General features: G+C 38.2%; 1 protein-coding gene across 1 annotated transcript in view; it reads right to left on the bottom strand.

The window, feature by feature from the left end:
• Positions 1 to 4,716: 4,716 nt before the first annotated feature.
• The window catches only part of LOC136666291 (leukocyte immunoglobulin-like receptor subfamily A member 3), a 29,918-nt gene continuing 10,527 nt past the window's right edge, over positions 4,717 to 24,107 (bottom strand). The window contains exons 3-7 of the mRNA XM_066644389.1: positions 17,183 to 17,449; positions 13,855 to 14,124; positions 5,120 to 5,368; positions 4,882 to 4,983; positions 4,717 to 4,757 (exon numbers count right to left, since the gene is read on the bottom strand). Coding sequence (XP_066500486.1) covers positions 4,717 to 4,757; positions 4,882 to 4,983; positions 5,120 to 5,368; positions 13,855 to 14,124; positions 17,183 to 17,449 — 929 coding nt within the window. The remainder of the gene's footprint in view (positions 4,758 to 4,881; positions 4,984 to 5,119; positions 5,369 to 13,854; positions 14,125 to 17,182; positions 17,450 to 24,107) is intronic.

Genomic DNA, 24,107 nt, shown 5'->3' with positions numbered 1-24,107 from the left:
AAGTAGCAGAAGGACAAATACCACACAGTAAAAATTATGTTTAAATGTTGTTTTGAAATATATTTATCTTTTTTGTTTGATCACATTCAGAGCACTGTTTACATTAGCGTGTGTTTACATGTGGTGAGGTTTCTCTTCTGTTGGTTGGGCCTTGTTTTGGAATCATGCTTTAGTTCTTTTAGTTTAATCTTGATTTGTTGGTATTTTAATAATGAACGTGTATGAGATGTTTCCCATTAACATTACTTTTGTCTCATTTAATGTCCAGGTCATGACTCTGACCTCTAGTGGACAAACACATGCTCTACACTCCTTCAGTATATGAACGTGAATGATACCACTTCAGAATAAGGCGACATTTATAAATGCTTTAAAATCTGTTTATTAATGGATATTTATTAAGTTGTAAACACATTAAAGTTCATTTATAATATTTTATAACACATAAACAGTAAGTGTAACAGTGACCTGTTATTTGCCAAATAGTAAAACCATATCCATCTACACTGTTACACCTAGGATCTCGCAGAATACTGACCTCACTTCATCTTCTCCTTCAGTCGACAATAAACCTGTCAGCTTCAGCACGTTTGTTAATATGTTTAACATTACTTCCTCCTGAAGCTGAAATAATTGTATTCAGAGCGGAGGAGGAGGAGGAGGTGGAAAATGCTGAATGAAATAAAGGATTTTTTTAATGATGGAGTCAAGCACTAAAGTCACTTCTTGTTCTGTTTTATTTTATACTGTTATGCCACAAGATTAAAAAAATCACAGGTGAAGTGAAACACACTGATGAAGCCCTATTGGAGGGCTGGAGTATATCAGGTGGTGTGTTACTCACGTCATCTGCAAGTGGTTTTAATGTTGTGGCTGATGCATGTAGGGCTTCGGTGAAGTGACATTTCTCCATGTAGTTGTCACTGTTCTTTCTGTGTGCAGTGTGTGGATTGAGGACTGTGAGGCGGTGTCAGGTTACACTCGTCCACACACTTCTCAGTGTAGTAATGATCTCTAATGGATGTGTTGTAGTACCTAAGAGCGGCTGTAGGAGGCAGTAGAGTCTGAGGTATAGCGATAGCACTAGTTGCTCAACGCTTGACCCTGTGTAATTCGCCTTGTTACACTGAGTAAGAGCTCTGCTATGTCACATACACAACATGTCATATCACATGCTATGTTCACAGGGCCATTACAAAACATTTCCACAGTAATATTTCTTCATCTTCAGGATATCAATAGTCTGTTATATTGTGTCTTTTAGTGAGCCTTTCAGATTTTTGAGAAACTTTGAAAATAAAGAGAATAAAGAAAAGGAAGTTAAACGTGTAGTTTTTCCACGGTATAGAAGTTGTGTTGGTATTTCGTCATCTAGCGGCGACAGAATGCAACTAATGCAGCATTTAAGGTGAAAGAGAAAATTCAAATGAATCGATTGCTCACCCTTGATATCCCGGATGTGTATAAACCTTCAGTTTGCCCTCACAAAGTCCTCAAGTTTTTGTAATAGCAGCGGTGTCGTAGTCTAGTCTATAATATATGTATAACATACCTCTCAACAAACACTTAAAGACAGTTAGTAATTGAAAGGTCTTGTGAGAGGAGGAGGGCAATTCTACCGGCAAATTGAGGGCAGGGTTGCCAGGTCCAGCAAAAATATCCAACCAAAGTCTGTCGAAAACCCGTGTCCTAAAAATATGGGAGATATAGAAAAGGTAAAAAAAAATACTTGGTGTCCTCATAGCTAGTTACTGCCATGACTTCATATTAAAACCTATTTCAATCTCCACACCTGATATTTCTGAACTACTTCATGATAAAATATTAATTTACTGGTGTTACCCATAAAATAAAATACAATTAAATAAGATAAAAGATTTTTCTACTAAATGTTAGTAAAGCCCCTGTACATGTTCAAACTCATCCTGCCTGTGAAATAAGTTTACACTTAACTAATGAGGTAAATTTCCATGTAAACCTGTTCAATAACGTCTGATATACATTAAAGATTGTGTCAGATTCTCACCTCTGCTGCACTCAGTGTTTATAAACAGAACTTTTACTACTTACAGAACATCACACACAGACGACTGAACTCCATACTGCTCCAGATGTGTCTGAGAAATGCACTGTGTTAAACACCACTTCCTCTGCTTTAAAATACAAAGACAAAGAGAGAGAGAGAGACAGAGAGAGAAGACACATACAAATATTCAGCTCACCTTCTGGAGAAGAAAATGTTAAACTGCTCTTGACAAAGTGCTGCAAAGTGCAGCACTTTGGTGTAGATGCTGTTATTTAGGACCTACATCCTGCACTACACAGGGCATAGGGACCCATTTGGGATGGAACCACACACACACACACACAGGGACGTAGCGCCAAATTCTGAGCACAGTCCACAAGCAGTGCCCATGGTCCTACCTCAACCCCCAGATTTTTTCACATTACAGACAGATACAAGTCACTCACATTTATGATTGTGAACCATCAAGAGAAACCAATCTGATCTATAAATAAATCTGATTTTATTAAAGATGAAAAACACTTTATTTTGCTGCATATTTTATGTTTGTTCTTCTGACTTTGTGCTATCTGAATGTATACATTGTAGGTCTATGATTTATGTGTCTCTTATGATGATGCCATTATAAAGGGAAAAGAGGAGCTATTTCAGACACACTGTATGATGTCAGCATTTTGAAAAAGCTGTGTTATGCCCCCTACACACGAGACCACTGCCAATGGAATAATAATTCTTTCATTTTTTCATATTGGACTGAAGGCCAAACGCAGACCAAACCTTATTTTTTTTAAATATTTGGATCCAAAAGTTACCCATGTTTGGGTTTGTTAGTTGTGTTCGTGGACACAGTCCACTATATACTGTGTTAACATGTGTTTACTTCCTATAACAAAGAAAACTTGTCAGATACAGACAGGTGTGTGTATGGTGTGTGAATGAATTCAGTCAGTGAAGAGGCCAGAGAGCACAGAGGGATTAAAATATGCGTGAAATGTTTCATGAGATATTCTGGTCTGATACTTACTCTAGTCTAATGAAGTCACATACTTTCCATTCTTTATTTAAATATGAGCTGCTTTGTATGTGTCACGAGTGTCAATGACAGTATAAAGTGTGTCACAAGTTAAGAGATAAGATTAAGGTTAAACTGGGGGTATTTTTATAGTTATCAGAGGTATTGAAACAGAATTTTGAAACAGAAGTTACAAATTACAGAGCTACACTACGAGCTACTGAGGAAAATTAGATGACAATGCAGCTACTTAGTGATATGAAATCTTGTATTTACCAGTGAAGGGCAATTTTATACAATTTTTTTTTTCAGGATTATTTCAGAAAAAAAAACGGTGAGTCACAAAGATAAAGCGCAGTGTGGAGAATGGTGATCTCAGCAGCTGCTCCATGATCCAACAACTAGTTAAAAAGTGTTTATGTAGTCATTTGATTTGTCTGAATACTTTGTACTTTAACACTTTTAAACTATTTTGTTTCTGGATGTAAGTAACTCCTTTGTTGTGTACAATTATGAGTACATTATTATTATGAGTAACATTTGAAATTGAAATATGAAATTAATCATTGATAAATTCATAAATGTAAGTTTAATGCAGATACAACAAAGATTTGGATGCTCTCATTTTACTAATGGATTTAGTGAATATCAGCCAGTGTTTGTGAAGGCAGAAACCTACATCAAAAAAAAGAAAAAAAAGGCACTATTTTTGACCTCATTCTACAAACATTCTCCTTTCAGCAGCAGCAGGTTTTACTCTAGACCTCATTCTGTTGGTTGAAGGAGACGGTTGTGTTTTGTTGTGAATCTCTAGGATCTCAGATGTTAAAGCAGTGATGTCACTTCTACCAAAATAGAAATAAATAGAACAAAATTTAAAAAACCTAAAAAGAACTAAAATCCTCTAAAATCCACAGAGCACATCATGCTGAAATACTCTTACAGGTCCTGAACAGCCGTGACAAGAATCAGGATCTAAATCACATTATTCACCACAGCTTGGTCGTTCAGAATAAACACAACCCACACCATTAATTACTGACAGCAATCATTGATCTTTATTTGAACACTGACGATCACAAACCAGATACAAAACACAATCACACTATAATCATATTTATTCTATTACTGAAGAAAATACAGCTAATACTGCTGAAATATCATAAAATATTACACAAATGCTATTAATCTAAAAGTGAACCTTTTATTCATTTTTAAACTTGAAAACATTTTTATTATTAATGGATTAAAATATAATTAATAATAACATTTTAAATATTAGTTACATAAGAAAGTAAAAAGTAAGACAAAAGTATTCACCATGTCTTCTCAGTGTACAGGTTACGATGTATCAAGAATACAAAAGTGATTAGAAATGTTGTCTTTTCAATAAAATATTAAACATAAAAAGCCTTGGTGAAAACTTTTAAGGAGGGTTTAAAGAAGCAATCAGTCATTTGTACGCCACAAAATAACATAATATTTATGATATTTTTTCTCGAATAAAGCGAAAGTCTCAGGAGTTGAATCACCTGCTTTTAATCCAACTGCACTCACTAACAGCAGAAATGAAGCTGGACACTGAACTGCTGTTTAAAGCCACTTTTCTGACCTTTCTGTTTGAGTGCCTCTAAATGAGCCGTTGTAGTACACATTATAATAACTCTGTATCAAACACTCAGTCAGATGCTCCAGCTTCTATCACTGCGTATGGTTTAACTGTGAAATACACAATAAACACAGCACATTAGTCTTTGATCAGATGTTCTGATTCAGTTAAAGATTGATAAAGAAATGTGTGATTCACAGAAACTGAGAGACGACTGAAAGACTGAGTTCTTACCTCGAGCTCTGTAGCATTTCACCCCCAGCACAACGGAGGTAATCAAATAAGGAGCCACTGCCATGAGACTACTGAGCACTCTGAGAACTGAGAATGGAGATTCTGGAGCAGACACACCTGATACACACACACACACACACACACACACACACACACACACACACACACACAATAAAACCACTATAAAATAGGACAGAGATTATTGTTTAATGAAAATATAAATCAGAAAGCAGCAGACCTCTGACTGAGATCCAGCTCCGTGGAGACTCTCCTTTCTCTGGGTGTTTACAGTGGTAGAGACCTTCATTAGCCTTTGAGACTTTATGGATGGTCATCTCTCCTGTCGTCTGGTTCTGGAGAAGTACTCCATCTTTGTAGAAATCAACTTGGAGGTGTGAGGAGTTTGTGGAGCGAATTAAACAGCGGAGAGTCAGAGAATCTCCCTCAGACACAGAGTGGACAGGACTCTCCAGAATCACATCACCATCTGCAGAACAACAGTGAAAACACTGTAGAGAACAGAGTAATGGTATAAACACAGACTGTTATTCCTACAATCTTTATTCCTGCTTTGATAGCTTATAATGATTATACAGACTGACATTCCTGTGAAAAGCTGAAATTGTGGTTTGTGAAGTGTTTTTGTTGTGCTTAAAATGTCTAGACGTTTTAAATGCTCTAAAACGTTACATACACTCGAAAGACTGCAAATTACTCTTGTAATCCAGAGCAAGATTTGTACAGTTTTTGATATTTTAACTTCTCTGAATTTATGAGCAAGTTTGCTTCTTTCTTTTTCACTAAAGGCCCTCTGTCCGCACTCTGTGTTCATTTCGTCCGTATTTGTGAACGTTCTTGGAGAACTTACTTTACGTTCAGAACGGAGCAGTTATCGCTGGAAACCGCGAGGTCAGTGCAGCCGATTATACCAATGAAACACGGGTGACTGTCTGTGAGGAGTTGGTGTGTTCTCCCCGTGTCCGCGTGGGTTTCCTCCAGGTGCTCCGGTTTCCTCCCACAGTCCAAAAACACACGTTGGTGGGTGGATTGGCGACTCAAAAAGTGTCCGTAGGTGTGAGTGAATGTGTGTGTGTGTCTGTGTTGCCCTGTGAAGGACTGGCGCCCCCTCCAGGGTGTATTCCCGCCTTGCACCCAATGATTCCAGGTAGGCACTGGACCCACCGCGACCCTGAATTGGATAAGCGGTTACAGATAATGAATGAATGAATAATTATCCATTTACACGTCGCAAAGTATTTAATGGCCTCACAGACCACAGTTGTTTTAAACCGCTGTTGATCCTTTGACTTTGCTGCAGTAAATACATTTATATTATCAGCACCTCCTCCACCGCCGCCATGTTTGTTGATGTCGTCATAAACTTTTGACTCTGAACTGTATCTGTCTTCTGTTGCTTAACATCCGAGTAACATCCACACCAACGTAAAGGGCGCATAGGATTATAAGGGCAGTGAAAACTGCAAAGATAGACACGGATATATTTATTTACGCACGTAAACGGAGTAAGTTAGCCTTAATAACGCAAACGTCTAAAATTTTTTCTGACGCTTGATATGGCCCTTGATCAACGCTGAAACATATCTCTGAATAATGAACAGAACAGAAGCAGTATTCTGGTGAGATTATATTTATTCATATATATTTATTCATGTTAATTCTGGTCATTAGCTGAAAAGAATACATCACCATAGCTTTTATTACAGTGGATTAAATGCTCATGTTAGTAGAAAAAACACATGTAAACTATTTTATAATTTCATGAAACTTCAGCTTGAATTAATTGATTTAAAAATGTTCATCCAACAGATTATAATACACTGAATATACGTAAATGTTTATAGAATAATTCTGTCGTACTCTCATTACCTTATTCTGACGTTTCATGTTCACAGAAGACCATGCCTTTATTAAATATCAAACAGAGACAAGACGTTTTTGAAGGATGCAGTGATATACCTTTTCAGGCTTGTTATAATTTCTGATTCTCAGATCAAGGATATTCGTTAGATCAGATATATTTATTTTCTACACATATAAAAGCTTTGTATTTGGTATTCCTCAAAAAAATATAAATAGCCTATAAATACACAGAAGCAAAAAAAGACTTTGAAATATTACCACCATTGAATTTGTAGCACTGAATTTTTTTGCTTCCATACTGTTGGCCTCCAGAAGACTGAGGCATCACTGGGGATAAAACTGATCTCATGATGAAAGGTCCAGTGACTATAAAGCTGTACATTTTGGGAACCCCCTTAATTTTTATATTAATTTTTACAAATAATAAAACACAAACACAAAGGTTTCAAACAGAGCTTTGAATATATGATTATTTCTAAACATTTGTAATTATTAAATAATAATAAAAAAAACCCTGAGAAACATTTCACTTCATTAATATAAAATACAAAGAGAGCATTTGTTATAAAGATGGTACCAAAGCTACTTTAAAATGTGAATATACTGATATCTTGACCTCTTCTGTCTGCGCTCCTAAAAACCTGGATCAGGAATTCTACAAAAGGTTGTTTGGTGTTTGGCACCAGCACAGGTTCCTTCAAAAACCTAAAAAGAGAAAACCACTTTAAACCACAGGTAAATCCCAACGTAACGTATAACCACCTCCACTCCCCGAGAGTGTCATTCAAACACAGTGGCCTTGTACTTAACAGCACTATTTTAAACTTGTGAGGCAGAACAGTGATAAACTTTATGATTTCATCTTACCTCAGTCTGTGGTGTGCTTCACGTCTGAGTAAATGGTGTCATCGTCTGCAGTGGTTTTCCCTGCAGCACACAGTCACTGAATTAGTATCAAGTATGTGTTCTTGTTATATGCCATTTTTAACAAAGAAACTCAAACAGCACAGTTCTGCTCTTAATATGTTCAGATACTTTCTTTTAAACTCACCCTTAAACATAAAGCCTCTGTTCTGTTTTTTCTTTGGCTTCAGTTCAATATCAGCGTAAGTCACATCACTGGGTTCGGCTTCGGTTTCTGAAAGAGAACAGAAGCTTTCTGTCACTACTGTCTTTCTTCCGTCAACATCCAAATGTCACCCTCAACCAATTATTTATAATTATATTTAATTCATTTTCTCTAAACCTTCCACTCTGTGTAAACAAAACTTGTTTGGAAGGTTTTGTGAGAATAATTGTATTTGAGTTTTTAATGAAGTGCTGTATACAATTCATACCTTTTCCATGGGGTTTTGGATTTTTCACCTTAATTTCAGAATATGTCGCATCACTTGTTTTTATCACTGCATCATCTGATACAAAAAACATTTTATATAGAATACATATAAACATAGTATTTTTCATTTATTTTATTGCAAACAACAACATAATCATTTAATATTTCCCTTACATTTTTTTTTGTTTTTTTTCTTTTTACTAGTCACAATGCTGGCGTACATTACATCACTGGACATAGCTGCAGGATCGTCTACAACAGAAGATGTTTATTAATGACTCAAATATATTTTCACATCTCATTGTAAAAAAAAATCTTACTGTTTTTTTTAAATAAACAAAAACATTAAAACTCTAATATTGTTGAAAATGAGTTATTAAATCAATTAAATTTGGGGGGAAGGAGATTGACCAAAACTCCTCCTACACTTGCTACACTCTACAAATCCTTCCTTCTCTCCTCAGTTTCTAGTGACAAATATATTCACATCCCACCCTCCCCTTCCACTCTTCAGTGACTGCTTTACCCAGAACTATCTTCCAACTTTCTCAGTGTTCACCTCCCTTTTCTCCAGCTCAGTTTTGGGTAGGGTCTGTATGTGTGAAATATAATTTATTAAATATATGAACTACAGTTGGGTCCTGTTTTATCAGTAATGCCATGAGACAAAAGGTAAATGATCTTCTAGAGAGACTGTGTAACTAGTGTAAAAAGTGAACATTAGTGTGTATGCTGACACTGCAAACTGACCAGCCTGCTGTGGTGAGGACCCTGAGATCCACAGATTCTCACTCTGTTTGGTTTTCTGCTGATTTCCAAAGGGACAAAGAGGCCCTGCACCACAGTAAAAGCAAACACAGTTTTTCAATTGGGTTCATTAGTTACAATAAGCATGTGTTTGATGAAGGGATCCAAATTATATCTTAATGTCAATAAATTCTCTGCATTTTTTAACATGACTCTTTAAGCAACTCTTCAGGTTTTGAGAACTTTTCATTGTGTAGAATTTAAAAATCCAAAATAAAAGCTTGTTAAATGAACCTACAACAACAGCCACAAAATACCGACCAGTCACATCTTCACAATACACTGACCATGAGGTCCAAAAATTGTGTTTTCAAACCTTTTTTTTTCTTGTAACAGCAGAACCAGCCCAGTATGATAATGGGGAGCAATATAACAGTCCCCCCCACTGCCACTCCTATTGTTATAACAGCAGATCCAGAACCTGAGAGTGGAGAAATATAGAGAATAGGGCGACACACACTCACACATTTATACCTTTAGAAACCATTGAGCAGCCAGTTCACCTAGTAACGTGTGTTTTTGGACTGTGGAGGAAACTGGAGCACCCAGAGGAAACCCAAGTGGACACAGGGAGAACACACCAAACTCCTCAAAGACAGTCACATCATTATAATTAATTGTTTTAAATAATATATGATTTAATTGGAATGGACATGTTCAGTGATGAATCTGTTAAATGTTAACATTTTTATGTTTTTAAATTTAAATAATATCAGGTTAAAGATTTACCCGTTATAATTTTGTGTGAAATATTTGTAGGCTTTGATAACAATTATAGAAAATACCTTTAACTGAAACATTGCCTTTAATCTGGATGTTCTTTAAACTTAAAAAATGTGCATAACCCTTTCAAAAAACGATTCTCCAAAGAACCAACCAGTGAAAGGTGTTTTAGTGCAGCCTTCCTCAACCCGGGTGCCGCTTTGTCGGGGTGCAGTCAAAAATATTCTTACGTTACTGACATAAAAATAAAAACGATAGGTACCAAAGTTAAAATGAAAATATATCTTACAACAAAAGTTCCACCTATAAAGCTTCAACAATTAGTGTCCTCAGTTCCCAAACGCTCACTGTTGTAAAAGGAAAGGTGATGTAACACAGTGGTGAACATGTCCCTGTCCCAACTCTTTTGGAACGTGCTGCAGGCCTCAAATTCAAAATGAGTGAATATTTGCAAAAAAACAATTAAATTTATCCATTTGAACATTAAATATCTTGTCTTTGTAGTGTATTCAATTGAATATAGGTTAAAAAGGATTTGCAAATCATCGTATTCTGTTTTTATTTATGTTTTACACAATGCTTCAAGTTCGTTGGAATTGGGGTTGTATTATCATCACAATCTGTCTCTCATGCCTTTTCCCTGCCGCGCTCAAACATGAGTAAGTAAATTTGACATAAATAGCCTGCAGTGTGTGTGTGTGTGAGAGAGAGAGTGAGAGAGAGAGTGTGTGGTCTCTCTGTCGCTCTCTCTCTCTCCCTCACTCTCAAGAGCTTTTAGTAGGTGTTTAAAACCATCTGTTGGGAAGTCGACTAGATATCCCTTATCAGATTTTAGTATTACGGAGCGTTTTACTCGCTCGCTAGGCGGGTTGTTTTTTTTCGTTGCTCAAAGGGTTTGCGCCGAGGCTGCTAGCTGGCTAGGCTAGTTATAACTGGGCTGCGGCTCTACCGAAGATACGTTCAGCACGGTTGAACTGTGCTAGGTAAACCGTCGTATTTATGAGCAGGACGCTTAATTGACTGTCAAAGGTGCGGCTGGTTGTGAGCCGGGCCAGGACTTTGGTGTTTCGGAGGGAAGTGCAGCAGAGGACTACAAGACTAAAGTGTCCGTCGAGTTCCAAATAGAGTGAGGCCTCCGGGATAAGTGGTTGACTTAACTCGCAGAGAGAGTGGACCTCAGGTTCTGATCCTCTATTTCAGGTACTGCCTTTGAGTTTATTTGTTGGCTCTTTGAGTGAAGCGGTCAGTGTTTTTTTTAGTTTGTTGACCACAACGCACCCCAGCAACGCTCAGGCCTGCAACGTTTGTTTTGGGTTACTTCTGAGTTGGAATATCTTAAGGGCCCTTAGAGTTTAAGGAAGGGGGAATACTTTAAGGTTATTAACCAAGGGACTCAAAACATTTATGCAATTTCTGTACGAATTCTATTGTTTTTGATACCAATTTAGTTTATTTGATATTATTAATTAAGTAAAGTGGTCTATTCTTTTACTAATCTTTGGGTTTCTTGTTTTGATTTATGAAAAGGGACATTACTTTTGCATCTGTAGCCTTGGTGAAGTATACCATTAAGAAAACTTGGGAAAAACACTTACATGGGATTTTGAAAGAACCTAACGCTGGTTGATGATAGTTTTATATTGTGACTGGAGCGTTACACTTTAAATAAATAAAATAAGAGCTGCTGCATTAAACTTGTTTAGTCAAGACACAGTCTAATTTAATCTTTCTTCCTCGTTTGTTCACATCTCTAGTTTCATTAAAAGCACAGTTCTTTGTAATTTTCTTTCCTGTGTGTTGTGTCTCTGTCTAAAATATCTTCTAACTTTTCATTTCATAAACATTTACCCCCCGATCTCTGACATTATCTTATTGCTCGCTATAACACTGGTCTTCATTCTGTACTTGACTCACTAGCCCCACTAAAAACTAAGTCAGTAACTTTCACAAACTCAGCCCCTTGGTTTACACCCGAACTTCGGCTTATGAAGGCCAAAGGACGGAAGCTAGAGCGGCTCTATAAGAAAACCGGACTATCTGTTCATAAGGAAATGTATAAAAATCATATGTTACAATATAAGGAATGTATTACCCATACAAAAACAAATCATTATACTGATATAATCTGCTCAAATGAAGGTAATGCCAAGTCACTTTTCTCATTATATAAAAGTATTACCCAAGCCCCGGACTCTATCCCATCTCACCTGTACTCTACTGATTTCTGTAACTCACTCATGTCATTCTTCACTGACAAAATCCATACAATCCACCACCTTCTTAATGTACAATCCACTCCCAGTTTGCTCCCTGATTTTTCTCCTCCTGCTCATTCTTGGTCTGCCTTTCAGCTTCCCACTACCTCAGATATCTCTGATATCATCCAGAAGCTAAAGCCTTCCACCTGCATACTAGACCCTCTCCCTTCGGTCCTAGTGAAAGCCTGTCAGCCCTCACTAGTCCCCATCATCACCAACATTACACACTCTTCTCTTTCCACTGGGACTGTTCCTGCTCATTTTAAAACTACTGCAATAACTCCAATTCTGAAAAAAACTGGCTCAGACCCCACTGATTTTAATAACCTACGGCCCATCTCTAATCTTCCCTTCATATCAAAAATTCTAGAAAAGGTAGTAGCTTCGCAACTCCACAATCACTTAAAAAATAATAACCTCTATGAACAGTTCCAATCTGGATTCCGCCCACTACACAACACGGAAACCGCCCTTATAAAAGTCACAAATGACCTCCTTATGGCGGCCGATTCAGGACTACTCTCCATCCTTATCCTCCTTGACTTAAGTGCAGCATTCGACACCATCTGCCACACCACCCTCCTAAACAGACTTTCCTCCATTGGAATCACTCAAACTCCCCTAAACTGGTTTAAATCATATCTCTCTTGCCGCATTCAGTTTGTTCATATCAAATCATTTACTTCTCAATCTTTCCCTGTTACTTCAGGTGTGCCCCAGGGCTCTGTTTTGGGGCCCCTTCTTTTCATTATCTATCTCCTTCCCCTTGGCCATATCTTTCGAAAACACAACATTAGCTTCCACTGTTATGCAGATGACACCCAGCGCTATTTCTCCTGTAAACCCACTCTCCACATCCCACTCTCCTCCCTTACTGATTGTCTGACAGAAATAAAATCCTGGTTCACTGCAAATCTATTAAAACTAAACAGTGATAAAACCGAGGTTCTACTTGTTGGCACTAAATCAATACTCTCAAAAACTAACAGTCCCTTAATTGACATTGATAACACATCTGTTTTCCCATCCTCTCAGATAAAAAGCCTGGGTGTCATCCTCGACAATTCTTTATCATTTAAATCACATATCAATAAAATTACCCAGTCCGCCTACTTTCATCTACGTAATATCAGTCGCCTTCGTCCTGCCCTCACACCACATACCTCTGCCATCCTCGTGCACAGCCTCGTGACTTCCCGCCTCGACTATTGCAATTCCCTGCTTTTTGGTCTTCCACACAAATCTCTCCATAAGCTTCAATTGGTTCAAAACTCAGCTGCCCGTATCATCACAAAAACCCCTTCATTCCACCACATCACTCCTGTACTGTCTCAACTCCACTGGCTCCCAATCAAGTTCCGTATAGACTATAAAATCCTTCTACTCACTTTCAAAGCCATCCATAACCTCGGCCCACCCTATCTTTCTGATCTTCTCACTGTCGCTACTCCATCTCGCACTCTCAGATCTTCCTCCTCTATTCACCTGACTGTCCCCTGCGCCCGTCTCACCACCATGGGGAGTAGAGCTTTCAGTCGCTCTGCTCCCCGGCTTTGGAATTCGCTGCCACCTGACATAAGGAACATAAACTCACTTCTACAGTTCAAATCCTCAATAAAAACTCACCTGTACAAGATTGCTTTTAATGTCTAACTGATCCATGTTTTTAACCACGTCATATTTTAATCGTTTCTTTTACTTGTATTTTATGTATAAATTTATTTATTTTATTTCTTGCTCTTCTAATTGTAAAGTGTCCTTGAGTGTTAGAAAGGCGCTATGAAATAAAATGTATTATTATTATTATTATAAACTCACAGATAAATATGTGACACTGTGGAAGGAAGATGAGTTATGAATTCTGAATAATGTTGACTATTTGTGTGTGTAGTGATGTAAATATAAATCATTACATGTTCAGTCCTAATAGCAATAAATATCATCACTTAGTGAAAGTCTCTTACTCACCAGTGACGTTTACCCAGAGTGCATCACTGTAGTGTGTGTAGTAGACTGGGTGTCCTCTGCCAGCTCTGCACCTGTACTGACCTCCATTAGAGTCACTAACTGAGCTGATGGTGTAGATGGAGGATCTGGTGTTGATCTCAGGACTCTCTGTGTCTCTGAACCAGTAGAAGGTCCATCCAGCAGACTGACCCAGTGTACAGGACAGAGCCACTGGGTTTCCTCTCAGTACAGATCCATTACGGCTTGAAGTGAGTGTAGGTTTAGGTTTTACTTTAAAAAAATAAAAAAACAAAACAAATGTCCATTCACTGTTTGTTTAAATAATTTCAGAGTGAAACAAAGCAGAGTCTACACTATTGTCAGAGTCTCAGAGTCACTACACACACTCAGACACAGTTCACTGCATTTACTACTTTGAGAATTTCTGTTTCTCTACTGTGCAGATCTTCTCCTATCACTGCTGCTCAGCTCTGTTTTATCTCTATTTTATTTTTCTGCTGGGCTCAGGCAAGAACAGTGAAAGTACAGAGGAACTTTTACTTTAAATTTACTATGTTTTATTTTGATTTTACCCCAAAAACATTGTTAGATTTGAGATGAATTTGTTTATACAGCGGAGCTAAAGACACAGGAACCAGGAAAGTTCCTGTTGATTTCCAAAAATTGCCTCTTCAGGTTCCAGAACACATGTGCTGTTTTGGAAAGAAGCTTTTGGACTTTGTTAGAGTTTAAGGCATTCCTGTGCTGTTCAAAGATTGTCAGCGTGTGTGAATGCTGACAGTGGACAGCAGCAGTCATTAGAGACACACAGAGCAGGGGGAGCTCTTGTTAACATTAGGTCACTTACAAATAAATCATTTATTGTCAGTGATTTGTTGTCGGTGGCTTGTTCGCCTGCTGGCCACATTCGTGGATCAAACTGCATTTGTGTGTGGATCGGGTGAAATGCGAGAGGAAAGTCTCAAAATCCAAAAACCCGCGAGAGGAAAAGAACAAATGCACGTCACTGAAAACACGTGAGTGACTTGATTCACAAACGCAGATTCTACATTTTACAAATAAATTTTAAATTCGAGACTTCGATTTTACTAATATTTGCAATGTTAATTTAAACAAATGTATTTATTTTTGCATAAAATTGTGATATATCTATGAAAAACAAAAAGATGTATTTATGAATGTAACTGTATTTGTACAAATTGCAGACTGTGAGACACAGATTGGGATGTGTTCATTTGTGAACAGTGAAACATATTTGTGACTTGTGTTTTATTTGTGGATTAACATTTACGCATTTGTAAAGTATTTTGAGACTGATCTCTCTCCATACACTTGGAGGAAGTCCTTCCAGGGGAAGAACACACCAAACTCCTCACAGACAGACACCTGGAGTGGGACCACAACCTTCAGGTCCCTGGAACTGTGTAACTGTGACACTACCTGCTCCGTGGTATAAGTTTTTGGTGGGGATAAATGCAGCCGTTTCCAATTTTGTGGGACACACATCCCCCCATCCCTGTGGTTCCTACGGCAATGATGCGGTAATATTTTGAGACAGTATGACAGTATGAATACCGCCCAACCCTAATGCTTTTAATCCAGTTTAATATTTTAATGTAAGTTAATAAATACCTGCCAGAAAAGGCTTCTGGAACAAAATGTCTTGTTCCAGTCTGATTACTAATGTAATTACACATGTGTTATTACATGTGTGTAATTACATGAGAGAGAATATGCTGTTAAAACTATAAAGATTCACTTGCGTAATTACAAAAGGCAAAACTGAAGTTGATACAGATATATATTTACATAAGCTTTACTACTGTAGCCCATCTGTAACAGGTACTAATTCATCAGTAGTTACATTGTTGTTGCATATGTTGTTCATGTGTAACTACACAGTTATTACAGACACTAAATATAAATTGGGACCGAGAAATTCAATGTGTACAACTAGGAAATTAGAAAGACCAGACAATCCTACTTCTCATCAATACGTCTCTTAACAGCAGAGCTTTTCCTGCACAACCTCAAAATCAGAAATGTCCTCGGTCTGAAATCACTACATTCACTTCATTGATCAGAAAACCCTAGAAGAAACTGTCCAGCAGCTAAAGTCATCTACACAGATATTAGACGTGTTTCCTACCCACTTTAAGAAGGAAGTATCCTGTTGCCTCTCTGAGAACATACTGTAAATAGTGAGAGAGTAGAGCCCTCAGATCACTCTGGACTGGTCAGTTAGTAGTGCCCCGGGTCAGAACCACATGGGGGGGGGGGGGGCAGGTTTCAGTCACTATGCTGTCTGCACCTGAATGTCAGATTTGCCCCAAATATTTCAATCTCAGATCTACACTAAAGACCTTCCTGTGTCTTTGATGAAAACTGCACTCAGTGTCACACTACAGTCTGCATTTATTTGATTTTATATGATTTATGATCTGTCTCTGAATTCTGCTCCTGAAACAGCTGTTATGACATGAGCTTTGTTGCTGTAAAGGAGTTCGCTTCAGAGGCAAGCGTCAAAAAATACATTCGTCTGCTCTGAGTTGTTGACAAGTACTTCTGAAATGTTTACCATAACACAACAAAACCCTGTATCTCCATTTCTGATTTGTTTCTCAATTTTAACTGAATCTGGAAATATCAGCTACATTTTTGCTGTAACAGAATTTCTTCACAAATGAACCACAACATGGTCAAACACTACTTTGAAATAAAAACATATCTTTTTTAATCTTCTGCTGTAAAGTTTGGAGATATGATGTTTTCCTTCTGAGACCAATGACATTCTTTACATATTAAAGGAAACCCAGAATACTGAACTCATTACTTTTAAGAAAATAAACCCAGAAATTATCGATCACTGTACATCTTACGATTTAACAAATATTTTATATTTTATCCTTTCATATATGTATATGTCCAGTTAAATACATGCATTTCTAATTGTTTAATTAAGGACCTTCAAGTCTAAGCTTTTAAGAATTACATCAGAAATATTATTACTCTTACACATACCTGCTTTACTGCTTTTTGAATTTGTAAATTTGGCCAAACATTTTTTTTACTGCTGTACACCTTATCATGTTTGATTTTATCCATTCTTTTCTTTCTATCTATCTATCTATCTATCTATCTATCTGTCTGTCTGTCTGTCTGTCTGTCTGTCTATCTATCTATTTATTCAAGGCTCATTAATCTCATGAACAAAAGAAAACTATTCCTCTAAAGCTGTGACAGAGGAAAAACAGAAATGATTTTCATAAAACATTTTTAGATTAATAACTCTAATACACACTTAATGTAATAAATGTGTCACACTCACCTGATACACTCAGCCAAACAGAGTCACTGGTGTGTGTGTATATTCGGTCTGAGTGTGTTCCTTTACAGGTATAACCACCTGCATGAGACCGATCAACTCTAGAGATGAGGTACGGATTCAGTCGCTGAGATCCACGGAGCTGGACACCGGCCTTTTTCCACTCATAACTCCAGGGATATGTACTTTGTATTTCACATGTCAGAGTGACACTCTCTCCGATGAAAACACTCTGAGTTGGAAGGACCTTCACTGTAGGCTTTGGTCTCTCTGTTCAAACATCACAAATACTTTAGAAATGTTTATCATAACAGAAGATAATTCATTCATTATCTGTAAGCACTTATCCAGTTCAGGGTCGCGGTGGGTCCAGAGCCTACCTGGAATCATTGGGTGCAAGGAGGGAATACACCCTGGAGGGGGCGCCAGTCTTTCACAGGGCAACACACACATTCACTCACACCTACGGACACTTTTGAGTCGCCAATCCACCTACCAATGTGTGTTTTTGGACTGTGGGAGGAAACCGGAGCACCCGGAGGAAACCCACATGGACACGGGGAGAACACATCAGCTCCTCACAGACAGTCACCCGGAGCGGGAATCGAACCCACAACCTCCAGGTCCCTGGAGCTGTGTGACTGCAACACTACCTGCTGCGCCACCGTGCCGCCCCACAGAAGATAATAATGAATTTAAATATTTATAATACATTCATAAACTAATGTCTTGTAGAACAGAAATAATGTAACAATGGAGTCACACTCACCTGTGTGTACATTCACTGTTTGTTTAAATAATTTCAGAGTAAAACAAAGCAGAGTCTACACTATTGTCAGAGTCTCAGAATCACTACACACACTCAGACACAGTTCACTGCATTTACTACTTTGAGAATTTCTGTTTCTCTACTGTGCAGATCTTCTCCTATCACTGCTGCTCAGCTCTGTTTTATCTCTATTTTATTTTTCTGCTGGGCTCAGGCAAGAACAGTGAAAGTACAGAGGAACTTTTACTTTAAATTTACTATGTTTTATTTTGATTTTACCCCAAAAACATTGTTAGATTTGAGATGAATTTGTTTATACAGCGGAGCTAAAGACACAGGAACCAGGAAAGTTCCTGTTGATTTCCAAAGATTGCCTCTTCAGGTTCCAGAACACATGTGCTGTTTTGGAAAGAAGCTTTTGGACTTTGTTAGAGTTTAAGGCATTCCTGTGCTGTTCAAAGATTGTCAGCGTGTGTGAATGCTGACAGTGGACAGTGGACAGCAGCAGTCATTAGAGACACACAGAGCAGGGGGAGCTCTTATTAACATTAGGTCACTTACAAATAAATCATTTATCGTCAGTGATTTGTTGTCGGTGGCTTGTTCGCCTGCTGGCCACATTCGTGGATCAAACTGCATTTGTGTGTGGATCGGGTGAAATGCGAGAGGAAAGTCTCAAAATCCAAAAACCCGCGAGAGGAAATGAACAAATGCACGTCACTGAAAACACGTGAGTGACTTGATTCACAAACGCAGATTCTACATTTTACAAATAAATTTTAAATTCGAGACTTCGATTTTACTAATATTTGCAATGTTAATTTAAACAAATGTATTTATTTTTGCATAAAATTGTGATATATCTATGAAAAACAAAAAGATGTATTTATGAATGTAACTGTATTTGTACAAATTGCAGACTGTGAGACACAGATTGGGATGTGTTCATTTGTGAACAGTGAAACATATTTGTGACTTGTGTTTTATTTGTGGATTAACATTTACGCATTTGTAAAGTATTTTGAGACTGATCTCTCTCCATACACTTGGAGGAAGTCCTTCCAGGGGAAGAACACACCAAACTCCTCACAGACAGACACCTGGAGTGGGACCACAACCTTCAGGTCCCTGGAACTGTGTAACTGTGACACTACCTGCTCCGTGGTATAAGTTTTTGGTGGGGATAAATGCAGCCGTTTCCAATTTTGTGGGACACACATCCCCCCCATCCCCGTGGTTCCTACGGCAATGATGCGGTAATATTTTGAGACAGTATGACAGTATGAATACCGCCCAACCCTAATGCTTTTAATCCAGTTTAATATTTTAATGTAAGTTAATAAATACCTGCCAGAAAAGGCTTCTGGAACAAAATGTCTTGTTCCAGTCTGATTACTAATGTAATTACACATGTGTTATTACATGTGTGTAATTACATGAGAGAGAATATGCTGTTAAAACTATAAAGATTCACTTGCGTAATTACAAAAGGCAAAACTGAAGTTGATACAGATATATATTTACATAAGCTTTACTACTGTAGCCCATCTGTAACAGGTACTAATTCATCAGTAGTTACATTGTTGTTGCATATGTTGTTCATGTGTAACTACACAGTTATTACAGACACTAAATATAAATTGGGACCGAGAAATTCAATGTGTACAACTAGGAAATTAGAAAGACCAGACAATCCTACTTCTCATCAATACGTCTCTTAACAGCAGAGCTTTTCCTGCACAACCTCAAAATCAGAAATGTCCTCGGTCTGAAATCACTACATTCACTTCATTGATCAGAAAACCCTAGGAAACTGTCCAGCAGCTAAAGTCATCTACACAGATATTAGACGTGTTTCCTACCCACTTTAAGTAGGAAGTATCCTGTTGCCTCTCTGAGAACATACTGTAAATAGTGAGAGAGTAGAACCCTCAGATCACTCTGGACTGGTCAGTTAGTAGTGCCCCGGGTCAGAACCACATGGGGGGGGGGGGGGGGGGGCAGGTTTCAGTCACTATGCTGTCTGCACCTGAATGTCAGATTTGCCCCAAATATTTCAATCTCAGATCTACACTAAAGACCTTCTTGTGTCTTTGATGAACACTGCACTCAGTGTCACACTACAGTCTGCACTTATTTGATTTTATATGATTTATGATCTGTCTCTGAATTTTGCTCCTGAAACAGCTGTTATGACATGAGCTTTGTTGCTGTAAAGGAGTTCGCTTCAGAGGCAAGCGTCAAAAAGTACATTCGTCTGCTCTGAGTTGTTGACAAGTACTTCTGAAATGTTTATCATAACACAACAAAACCCTGTATCTCCATTTCTGATTTGTTTCTCAATTTTAACTGAATCTGGAAATATCAGCTGCATTTTTGCTGTAACAGAATTTCTTCACAAATGAACCACAACATGGTCAAACACTACTTTGAAATAAAAACATATCTTTTTTAATCTTCTGCTGTAAAGTTTGGAGATATGATGTTTTCCTTCTGAGACCAATGACATTCTTTACATATTAAAGGAAACCCAGAATTCTGAACTCGTTACTTTTAAGAAAATAAACCCAGAAATCATCGATCACTGTACATCTTACGATGTAGGAAATATTTTATATTTTATCCTTTCATATATGTATATGTCCAGTTAAATACATGCATGTCTAATTGTTTAATTAAGGACCTTCAAGTCTAAGCTTTTAAGAATTACATCAGAAATATTATTACTCTTACACATACCTGCTTTACTGCTTTTTGAATTTATAAATTTGGCCAAACGTTTTTACAAACATGTTACAGTTTTTTATATTTGATTTTATCCATTCTTTTCTATCTATCTATCTATCTATCTATCTATCTATCTATCTATCTATCTATCTATCTATCTATCTATCTATCTGTCTGTCTGTCTGTCTGTCTGTCGATCTGCCTGTCTGTCTGTCTGTCTGTCTGTCTGTCTGTCGATCTGCCTGTCTGTCTGTCTGTCTGTCTATCTATCTATCTATTGTCGTAGGAAACAATTTTATTACTTTATGTTTGTGGACAAATGTCCTTAAAATGATGATTAGTTAAAATTAAGCATTTATAATTGTGTGAAATCTTGTATCTTATATGCATTTATATGAATGACTAACCAGCATTAACGTTATGTAGCATTTACACATGTAGTAAACATTTTAGATCCTGCACGACTAACTGGCATGATGACTCACGTGATATTTACACCTTCTTAATTCTTAAATGTCTAACCTTGAACAGATGTGCACTTTAGGCTTTTAGCACACTGACATTAATCACAAGGGTTGGCTTAGGAGGGCTGAAGTGTAGGGGCATGTTGATGCAGGGTATACGTTATATGGGGTATAACTGTGGAGTCAGATCTTGGAGAGGTCAGAGCTTTACTTGGAAAGGGTATTAGACTGTTTTTCATGTATTAGTTCTCCTGGATCCAGTATTGTTAAATAAATACTTTGATTTGCTTTGAACTTCACTCGACTGGTGTCTGCGACTCTTCCGGAATGAACACGTCTCCCCGAAGAGGGAGGGTGTATTTTGGACCTTTTGGATATTTTCTAAATTTTAATTACTTTGAGAACGGTCCAAAAGAACATTTTAATCTTCATTTGGTGACCCCGACGTGCGGAAGGTCCAGACAGCGGACGACTTTGGACTCCGTTCCACTCGCGGCCGCAATTTACTGAGGTGGGTGCGCAGACCCTGTTATATTCAAATTCTGCTTATTGAATTCTCTAAAATTGGAGTGGTGCGGAGGCCCGACGGCGGTCCGGAGTGGCGTATAGAGCAAATCAATTTATTTTATGTATATTTTTATAATTTCTTATCAGTTTATATATTTGGGGTTGCTTGTTTGAAAAAAAAAATATATATATTTATTAAATATTCAGGTGGATGCTGTTCCCACCACAGAGACTGAGCGCTGGCGTGCTCCCCTCAGAACCTGACGAGGTATCGAGGTAATTGCCTGGTCAAAGGTCCGTCCGTGGGGTGTGTTCTCAAAATTTTGTTTTCACTTGCTATAATATATCTTGTAATTTGACTGCCTTTTAACGGTGTGCTGATGATGTTTGTTCTGTTCGGTTGGAATTGTTCCTCCACATAATAGGTACTTTTGTGGCTTGCGGACTGTTATTATATTATAACTGTCCGGTTATTAGAGTTTTTATATCTAAAATATAGTCTTTGGCTTCATTCTGTATTGTGAGATAATTGTCCTGCCTTTATAGCTTTTTCCACTTATTACAAATTCTGTTTCATCTATTGGTGTGTTATTTGTTTCTGACTAAAGAGCTTTTTCGGTCCGTGGGTCGGTTTGATACTTAAAATAAATTAGGCTTAGCGTGCTTCTAATTAAATACTGTGTTTGAAGACACACCCTATGTTTTTTATCCACCTGTGAAATTCTTCACAGGGCTGAGGTGGTACTGCTTTTCTTGGCTGAGCTTAAAAACTTGACTCTAAAACTTGGACTTTTTCTTTTTTTATATATACCGTCCGGAGAGCGCTAAGTGCAGCGGCTGCTGCCTGGGCGCTGTGTGGGGGAGACCCTGGGAAGCTGTTCTATACACTCTGAATTGTGATGAAACCTTGCGGTGTTAATTGATTTGCGATTAAAGAGTGAACTAGAACGAAGACCCATTCAGATGAGATCAATTTTTTTTAATCAGCACCTTACAGACAACATGGCTACTACTAGAGATTTGCATAATGAATTAAACGCCATTTACGGTGTGGGGAATTGGGAATGGAAACCGTTAGTTCAGCAAATTGAAATGATAGCTGAGGGAGTGAAAGAGGGGGTGATAAATTTGAAAAAGCGGGATATCGTGCGCAAAAGTGTGCTCAAGAGATTTGATAACTGGGCTAAAACACACACAGGGGATACTGTTTCTCTGATAACCTGCGTTAATCAAATGAAGAGAGAACTGGAGGAAATATTACGTCAGGCTGAAGCAGAGGTTAGTAGGGCTAGCCTTTTTAAAAGAGCTAAGGCAAAGAAAAGTTTAAAAATAGCTAAGACGGACATTGCAGAGCTTACAGCTATTAAAACGGCATTTCTTAGTATGACCCCACAGCTTGTTACACTGAAAACACCAGGTCCGTCACAGTCGAAGGCAGTTTCACTTACAGCTGAGCAGGCGGAAGTGGAAAGTGAGTATACAAAACACAAGGGGGAGGAGCCTACAGCTCCGCCTCCGCCATACAACCTAGGCCACGTCCCACCAGCAGACACTATCCTGCCTGTCTTTAGCGTAGACTCAGGCAAAGTGAGCGCACAGACAGACACAGAAGGGAGGGGCTCTGCTCGTGAGCAGGCAGCCCACAGCTTCACACACACGAACGCACACACAGATGATCCATTTCAATTGCGAAGGCCACATGAGTCAATTTCAATTCCACACACAAATATTAACACCGACTGTTCTGACATTATAGATAACACGGGAAATTATATAGAACAGGATAAGCCGCGCCTTGCCAATAAACAAACACTGACAACACCATTTAAGAACCCGATGCCACAAAAAACTAAACAAAACATCAGGATTAAAGCAGATTTAGAGGGCCATGTCACAACTGATGACTCTGACCATGATGAGGGACACATAGCAGATGATGAGGACAGTGCGAATCGACGACGTGGTGGTAGACGGATGACTGATTTGAACCATACATTGCGTACCGTGGAAAAACTCATACTAGAAGAAAAGAGACAATTGGAACTAAAACAACAGACTTTAGAACGCGATATGCACACCTCTGACAGAACGGACATTCTGAGACGAAGCACCAGACACCGACACCCGCCTGATAGGTATAGAACTGACACTAACGTCGGCACTATGCTTCCATTAGTGGCCACTAGCACAGGAACATATAAATATGTACCATTATCACTGACTGATGCACAGACTTTGGCCGACCAGCTTCCGCCTCTATGTAGTGGAGCGGCTGCTTGGATTAGAAAGCTGGACAGTCTGACAGGTGGCATGACTCTAGCACTTGGGGATTTTAGAAACATTATTAAAAGATCAACTACTTCAATGGAAGCAGCTGAAATAGAGAGACAGGCTCTCTAGGCTCAGACATCTACTCAACCAAACTATGATCTTTTCCACGCTCACTCGCAGCGCCTCATGA

The sequence above is a fragment of the Hoplias malabaricus genome, chromosome 14 (genome assembly GCF_029633855.1).
Source record: "Hoplias malabaricus isolate fHopMal1 chromosome 14, fHopMal1.hap1, whole genome shotgun sequence".
Taxonomy (NCBI): domain Eukaryota; kingdom Metazoa; phylum Chordata; class Actinopteri; order Characiformes; family Erythrinidae; genus Hoplias; species Hoplias malabaricus.
The sequence above is the reverse complement of the archived record's forward strand: the minus strand, read 5'-3'. Positions and strand labels throughout refer to the sequence as shown.